The sequence below is a fragment of the Ixodes scapularis genome, unplaced genomic scaffold, assembly GCF_016920785.2.
Source record: "Ixodes scapularis isolate PalLabHiFi unplaced genomic scaffold, ASM1692078v2 PGA_scaffold0__279_contigs__length_252992795, whole genome shotgun sequence".
Classification (NCBI taxonomy): domain Eukaryota; kingdom Metazoa; phylum Arthropoda; class Arachnida; order Ixodida; family Ixodidae; genus Ixodes; species Ixodes scapularis.
This window is the reverse complement of record NW_024609835.1, coordinates 233,526,247-233,534,920: the sequence shown is the minus strand read 5'-3', so window position 1 is coordinate 233,534,920 and position 8,674 is coordinate 233,526,247. Positions and strand designations below refer to the sequence as shown.

The window sequence follows — 8,674 nt, the reverse complement described above, 5'->3', positions numbered from 1 at the left end:
GTTCCCGGCTTGAGCGGCGTCGGCGTCGGCGTCGGCGTCGCCGTCGGCGTCGGCGTAACCGCAACTCTCGTAACCCTCGTGAGGGTTACGAGGGTTACGAGGGTTAATCTCATGAGGGTTACCCTCACGAGGATCACGAGGGCCACGACGGTTACTTACCCTCGTAACCCTCACGAGGGTTACGAGGGTTAGTTACCCTCAAAAGGGTTACCTTCACGAGGGTTACCCTCCACCAGGGTTACTGACCCTCGTAACCCTCACGAGGGTTACGAGGGTTAGTTACCCTCAAAGGGTTACTTTCACGAGGGTCACCCTCACGAGGGTCACGAGAGTTGCCCTCACAAGGGTTACTAGGGTTACCCTCACGAGGGTCACGATGGTTACCCAGGTCACGTGACCCCGGGGGGGGGGGGGGGTCACGTGACCTGGGGATACCCCCGAGGTCACATGACCCCCGTTGACGTCATAGCCACTTATGACGTCATCAGCGACGTCACTGATGACGTCACCGGCATCCGTATCGTCATCGTCATCATCACTGATGACGTCACCGGCATCCGCATCGTCATCATCACTGATGGCGTCATCAGTGACGTCACTGATAACGTCATCGGCATCGTCACGTGGCCCCAGGTCACGTGACCCCACGGACGTCACGTGACGCCCCAAGGTCACGTGACTCCCACAAGGTCACGTGACTTCCCACCCCCCGAGGTCACTTGGCCCCCCCCCCCCACCAGTACCCTTCCCTCCTCCTCCTCAAGAGCTGCGCTCTAATTCGGCATTACAGGGAGTTGTAAACGGCTTTCATTTTTTTAGTGCCCCATTGACCTGTCACCGACTATAGTTTACACGTGGACGGCAGATATGAGCACAAATCTATAGCGTGGCGCGAAAGAGACAAATGAAACAAAGAATGGAAATGAAGCGGAGGCAAGGGTTATAATCGCGTGTACGCTCCAGCTGCCGATATCTGCTCCGACCCGGGCTTCGTGGAATACGATCAAAGAACAATCAGCAGCCGCCAGGGAGCGACTGCGGAGGGAACGCAAAGCCGGGAATAAATACCGACGCCTCCGGGGCTGTGCCACGCACGGCAAGCAGTGTCGTTTCTCCGGACTGGACGCAAATTGCCACCAGAACTGCCGCGATGCTCGCCTTAGCGTTCTTGGTGCTCGCCGTCAGCGTGGGAAGCTGGTTTTATTCGTGAGTACTGCTCGCCGAGTTTTCACATCATCGTGTAGACCCTTTGAATCACAGTCACACTTATCATGCATCTTATACAGAGGACAAGGTGTTCGCTGCGGATTGATGGTAGAATTATCCGTAGAAACGTCTCAAGCATAGCATTTTTTTTCGGGCATACTGATGGTTTGCATTTGAGAGCTATTGCAGGTCTGGGTAACATTAAGGTAGGTTATACAGAACTTGGTACGAAACATAACATACATTTTGAGACAAAATTCAAAGGATGGACATCCCACACAAATCACTTATACATCTTTCCTGAAACAAATGTCACTTTCGCCAAGGGACGTGGAAATAAGTATTCCAGACTCAATCCCATAAGCAAATGTATATATATATATATATATACATATAATTACTTTATTTTTTTACAATCAACGTGTCAGTATGTGACCTCTCGCGGAAGCTTGTTCCTATTCTCAAAGGAGAGTGGAAAGAATGATTGGTTAAAACACTTTGTTCGACAGAATAAGATTCTTAACGACCTAATGTGAACGCCTCTAACTATGCGAGGCAAACTCTGTTTCAAATAATTAATTGTGTCAATATTCAAAGCATTGTTCAATAACAAAAACAAGAAAAGCATCCGAGTGTTGTAGCGCCTCTACGGTGTCCAACTTGGCTTGTGTGAAGAGAGGAAACAGAGAATGGAGGGTGCTATATTAATTATACTTTACACGAGCTTACTGGCATTAATGGGACTCAACTATACTCTCGCACAACGAAACTGACCAAGGTTACTAGAACACTAAGTTGTGAAACTCACCGATGAAGCCTGGGCCGCTGGCGTCCACCGAGACCGAGCTAAACACGACAACAGCACCACTCTTTTTCGTTTGTCTTTTCTGTGGTTACCTTGAGCTCTTAGAAAGCATGTTTCTGAGTGAAAACAAACGGAAAAAAACTCTTTTTGTAGTAACTTTTATTTGATTTTAGTACGAAATAAAGGGCGCGTTATGTTTTCTATAATCTTTAGTTTGCAAGGTTTAACGGCCCAATTAATATCGTTTTTATACAACCATGCCTCAGCGGCATACCTCGGCATTCTCACTCATGAGTGCGATCACTCACGATCACTCACGCTCACCGTCAGATTTGAGGTGATCGTGAGTGAGGCCGCGAGTCTCGGAAAATTGTGAGTGTGAGTGTGAGTGTGAGTCCTGAGAACTGACGAGCGTGAGTCTGACCGTGAGTGTGATCGCGAGTTCTGGGAACTAATGAGCGTGAGTGCGAGTGTGAGCCCTGCGAACTCATGAGCATGAGTTTGATCGTGAGTGTGATTGTGAGTTCTTAAAACTCTTGATTGTGAGTGTGAGCTTGAGCGCTAAGTGAAGTACTCATGAGTGAGTTTTGAGGTCTCTTGAGTGTGATTGTGAGTTTCGAGGCTCATGAGCATGAGCCTGAATCAAGACGTGAGTCTTAGGGTGGGTATGAGTCCGGTGATCGCATTAGTCCGCGTGATGACGTGAGCCTGAGGACCATGGCCATGATGAGTCGCGGTGAGCGCTAGTATTATCTTAGCTGGGTTGGTCACGTGAGCTCCCGGGCCGTCTTAGTGGGCGAGGAGACTACCGCTTCGCAACTACTGCGTGGGGTTCAGGGCTTCAGGGTTGGTTTGGGTGTCGCTCGCCTGCTCCTTCGCCATTTAAGCGCGCCGGTTCCTGTGGAGGGCGGAGGAGGGGGGAGGGAGGTGCTTGTTCTTGCAGGCTCCTCCTTGCCAGCGCTCTCCGCAATCTCTCAACCAGCTGTAGAAGGCAAAGGGGGTATGGGGGGGGGGGGGGGGGGGGTCGCTTTCGTATCTCCTCGGCGTTCGCTCTTCGCTTCCCGGCAGATGGCGAGACGCCAACGGACTGATGGCGCCTCGAGGCGGCGCGGTAACGTCGGAGTTGGGGAAGCGCTCCAAACGGTTAGCGCTCCTCTCTCTGTGGCATAGAAAGGTTCGTGTGGATTTCGGTTCCTGTTGTCACGTTGGTGTCAGTGGGCGCAGAATTTTATGATTGCGTCAACTATAATGTTCGCACGGCTGCAATAAAATTAAATGACTCGCATTACCCTCATCAGCACCCGGAATTTTATTTTTCCCCGCACCTCAACGTACCTTTCGCAAATGAGTTATCACTCAGGAAGTGCAATAAAGGCGGTGTCATGATCGATCGAAGCTTCAAGTGAGGTCTTTCACATTGTGCGATATCATGCTTTAAGTGTAATTTGGGGCAAGCTGGCGCAAGTGCATGACAGCCAGCCGCCAATGGCCAGGCGGCGCCACGAGAGTGCTGCATTCAGCGCCACAAGCGGAAGTGTGTGTGTTAATCGGTCGGCCAGTCTGCCCGTCGGGCCGTGGCGAGCGGCGGCGACCCCGATTTCAGCAGTCCCCGTGTGCACGTGCGCGCCATGTCCCTGTTTATTTTATGCGGTTTTTTAAGACCATTGGGAGCCTTGATAGGTCGAAGTGCTTAGAGCATAATCTGGAGTTGTCATTTGGACACCAGTTTGAACTGTCTTCGCGCACTTGCGGGGTCGCTCTATAATAATCGCTGCCCGATCGGTCTGTGCTTCGCTCGTCTCCCAGGAAGTGACACAACACAACGAGAAGGCAGCGAATGGGTTTACTGTACTTCCCGGTTGCCCGTCTTCGAGAGCCGGCAGTCCGGACGCGCCGACCCTAGTTGTCACCTGTCGTTCATAGATCGCAGTCGCAGTCCGTGTACACCCCTGCGGATCGTCCTTCCCACGCACTGCGTACGCTAGCTGTTCCGGGCTATCACAGCCAGAGTTTCGCTGCGAAACCACTCCTGGACCGTCATGGCCGAGGCCGACAAGGCCAGTCTCGCTGTTTCCGCCGGTCCCGATCTGAAGTTCGCTGGTGGAATGCTCCGGGGACCGACATGAGCCGGACCAGCCAGAACGGCTCTATCGTTCCTGCCCGGCTCCAGCCTCGTGCAGCAGGCTCTTCCTCTTTCCTCGCCGGCTGGCCCCCGCTCGCGCCTCGCTCGACCGTACTCTTCTCCCGACGCCCCCACCACACTAGAATAAAATGTGGGCAATTAGAACCAAACTCTGCGTGCTAGAGAACAGTGCACAAGCCTGGTGTAAAAAGGCGACAGGCAAAAAAGTGTGCGTGTGAGAAGGATATTTACGCTTCGCACGAGCTTTTCCTAGAAAAAAAAATGTGCATCCTGCTTTCTTCACGCCGTCACATTTATCACCAGACTCAGCATTAAATTTGGTAGCCGAAACAAACAAAAATTTGTTCTACGAAAATCCACTATTTGAAAACTTGCATGCTTAAAAGGTTTTGGTTGCGACCGCGCGTGCCGAACGGCGCGCGCGGTGGCAACCAAACGCACGCCTACAACTACGAGTGCCGGAACAGGTCGAAGGGCATCTCGCTTGAAGACCTGATCGCCTGATTCTCGACGTCAAACCGAAGCAACAATCGGCCCGATTTTTTCTACTGTATTTCTCTAATAGCTGTCTCAGAGACTCGTAAAACAACTTGTATAAATACGGTATTTTGCAAAAGGAGTCTGTCAGACCACTTTCCAAGCCTGCACATATGTTTTCGTTCACTTTAACAATTAATGTAAAATTCACTTACTTGATGCATCGCACTCCAGTAATCCACTTTGTCGCCGTGTCGCTTCCCAAGATCTTAAAGGGAAGCGGTAAAGTCTGACGCTTGGGTAACCTTCGCGACTGTGGCCGTCTTTCACGCAGCAGTAGCGACGTTTATTTTTTGGGGAAAACTCTAGGCTTAGGGGAGATGTCACAGGAACCCGGAAAGGTCATAGAGACGTGAAGTTGAGACTTATTTTTTCGAAAAAAAAAAACAACTCCAAAAAGGCTCACGCCGATCCAAACTTCCACGTTCACACGTGGTTTCTAAATACGCCCGCCCGCGGGAGGCACTCACTTGATCGAATGACGTTTTAGCGAACGCCCACGTTTCATCGAATGACACTTTAGCGAATAGTCGGATGCCGCGAAGCGGCGTTTTCGGGTGGGCCAAGTGAGTTCATATTTTTGTAACGAGTTGCCGCAGACTGTCGCCGCGAAGCGGCGTAAAGCGCAGCGCGACGGATGGGTTAACGCGCGCCCCCGTTATTCGCTAAAACGACCATTCGCTCAAATGTCGCCGTTCGCTAAAATGTCATTCGCTCTTGTGATATGGACCCCCCGCCCGCAGTCCTCGCGACCCGGGCCGTCTTGGTCTACCCAATTTGTTTTATTTTTCAGTCGCTAGATGACGCAACGTCTAGTGCCAAGCTGCATTGCTGGTTGCCTATGGGCACACTTAGCAAACTGTGGAAGCTACGACTCAGTGGGGAATTAGAGCGTCTAGAATGGACGCCTGTGAGTTAGAGTATCTAGACTGGACGCCTGTGAGACGCTGTCACGTGCTTCACTCCAATAAATCTACTGGCTCATCGGGATTCGTAGAATTCGCCGTGTATCGTTTGCCTTCGATAACGGAGGCGCGCGGTGGCCGCAACGTCGCGGCGCCTGCCGTGGCCACAACCCGGCCACGGCGGGGCTGCCGGCGCGCCGGCTGGACGCGACTCCGAGGCGCCAATTGCCCGGGCTTCTCGGGCTTCGTGCATGACGCTGTGCTCCGCTTGGCCGCTGTTTATTCATGTTTTTTTTTACGTTATTATGGTTGAATGCATAGGTACTCGGGGTGAGGCAAGAATTTCTTGTAAAACAAAAGTATTATATCTGATAACCAACTTTTTACAATTCAATTCTGAAACACTTCTTATCGTTGGAAGGCATATGACACATATCGCGATAATTCAAGTCCGTAATGAATTTTTACAATGATGTAGCAAAGGGCAAGATTGATCAGCGGGTCGTTGAAACGCAACTACTGCGTTGAATGAACACTTGTTAACCGAGCGACAGAGAATCTGTCTCGAACCGATGGTTACAGAAAGACCGCGGGTTTAATCATTATGCAACATAAATTATAATATCTCTTCTGAATGTGCAACTAAATGACTAGAGGAACCGTTTGTCATCATTTCCGCGAGTTACAAAAAAAAAACAAAAAACAGTCAACTTCAACTTCCCAAATGTGCTGCTAATTTCCGGGAACTAAATGCGCGAAACAATGCTAAATATTGTATTTAAAAACACCGCCAAGTTCGATTTTGATAGGGGCGGAGATTGTGCCCGGGAAGACACCTTGTTATTTTACAATTAGAATAGGATTCAGGAAATGTTGACAAAGTTATAACCTGTACTGACGCTTGTGTGCCGAACAAATCACTTAATACCCCGCTAGTATTCCTACCAGTGGCGACACCTGGAAAAGGCGAGAAGACCGATTTTCCGTGACGCTCAAGCGTACCATCAGAGTAGGCTCGTAAAGGCCGGTTCACACATCTGCGTTCCAAGCTACAGGAACGACAGAAACGACACGAACGACATGACACCGGGACAATCGTGACACATGATTGCTTGATAAAACTGCTCTTTGCATTATCTGTCACGCTCTGTAATAAGAACATAATCGTTCCGGTGTCATGTCGTTTGTGTTGTTTTTGTCGTTTCTGTCGCTCGAAACGCAGATGTGTGAACCGGGCATGGGATAATAGACCGACCTCACCGCCAGTTTCGCAACGCCTTCTCTGTCGCAATGGTGGTCTTTCCGCACGAGGGTAAACGCCACATTGCGCGTGTCGATCACGAGCCGTCTCGTGCACTACCGCTGCCTCCTGTGAAGTACAACTATGGTTGCGTCAGGCACGCTCCAGGCAGTTGGTGAGATCGGTCTATTGGTCAAAGCGAACGACGCTCTCTTTTTTTCTTTCTTTGTCGGGGGTGTTTAGAGATATTGCGTTTTCCTGGTTGATAACATTAAACTATTGATATGTTGGGCCTGAAATATTCACTACAGTACACACGGATGAGCACTATATAAATAGGATTACGCTTCCAGCGAGAGCTCGTGCACGTAGAATTGGTCAGCTGCCCTATGGCAAAGAAGACGACGTAGACAATTGAGGAGTTTCAGCGATGGTGTCACCGCCCTGGCGGCCGGTCGCCGAAAGAGAAAGAGGGGGATGGGTTCGCTGGGCGTTGGCTTTGTGTAAATCCGTTGGCCGCGAACGTAGGCTTATAAACTTCGGCAGCAAGAATATTACGCGGCTCTAGTGTTCCGGTACGAGCAACAGAGCAGACACGATCTGCTTCGACTAGCTACGACCACCCGCCGCAGCGATGGAGACGTCGAAGGAGCGCAACTTGTATACTACGCAGTCAGTCGCCGTCGCCCGACGCAGATCGTTTGGCATTCAGGGCTTTCCGCCCCGGATTCTTCGTTTGTACTTGGAACCGAGTATTATTTCCTGTGCTTGTGTATGTGCTCAGCGGTTGGATATGGATCTCATAAAGCAGTTTTTCAGACTCAACAGCGACTCAAAGTTGACGGCGGAGAGGCTTGCAGCAACGCTTTCGATTGGTGCACGGGTGTGACGACTACACGGGTAAATTTTAAGATACCTGCTAGCATCGTGGACCATAGTCGCTTTATGTTGACACGATTTTAAGTTTAAGTACTCCGTGCAAAGGCGAATCTATCGCGTTTCTAATCTACCTTTGTTTTTATTGTTGTTTTTATCACGCACGACCGACTACTAAGCAAATGCTTCTGTACCGATCACGGAGTGAATCACTTCGGCCTTACATTGCGGAACGCCCAATAAAAAGTAATGTTCGTTCGGCGAGAAAACTTCCCTTTCGAGTGACCTTCTTTGATTGATCTATAATTTCTCCCGTATCTAGGTGCTTTATTCAACACGATCGATTAGGTTTGCTTCCCTAGTTAAGACATTTTGCTGCCACATGCTTGGCATGATGTTGCCACTGGTGGTATTGTGAACTGGTTTACTTCCAAAGCTAAAAGTGTAACAGGTGGGACCATTCAGTTTGCTAAAAATGTGATGATATGGAAATTTCGTTGCATAACTAGCGTTTTACGTTTAAGATTGATAAGAAACGTGCTCATGTGATGATGCATGTCTACAGCATAAGCTTTGCAGATCCAGAATGGGTGTGCTCGTGGCTACAGCCTTGAGGTTTTAGAGCGCAGCTCTTAGGGGCCCTTTCCCGGCTTGAGCGGCGTCGGCGTCGGCGTAACCAAGGTCATCCCAAGGTCACGTGGCCCCCAAGGTCACGTGACCTCCAAGGTCACCCCAAGGTCACGTGACACACAGTCACGTGACCCCCTGAAGTCACGTGACCCCCCGAGGTCACGTGACCCCCCCGAAGTCACGTGACACCCCCAGGTCACGTGACCACCCCCAAGGTCACGTGACCCCCGCCGAGGTCACGTGACCTCCCCGATGACGTCATCGATGACGTCATCAGTGATGATGACGATGACGATGCGGATGCCGGTGAGGTCATCAGTGACGTCACTGAT

The 8,674-nt window shown here is 50.5% G+C and overlaps 1 protein-coding gene across 2 annotated transcripts in view; it reads left to right on the top strand.

Annotated features, from left to right (window-relative positions):
* Nucleotides 1-1,103: 1,103 nt before the first annotated feature.
* Nucleotides 1,104-8,674, top strand: part of LOC115331978 (cytochrome P450 3A4-like) — a 54,930-nt gene continuing 47,359 nt past the window's right edge. For both annotated transcript variants that reach the window (XM_040213158.1, XM_040213157.1), the window contains exon 1: nt 1,104-1,206. In XM_040213158.1, the coding sequence (XP_040069092.1) occupies nt 1,151-1,206 (56 nt within the window). In that variant the 5' untranslated portion in view covers nt 1,104-1,150. The remainder of the gene's footprint in view (nt 1,207-8,674) is intronic.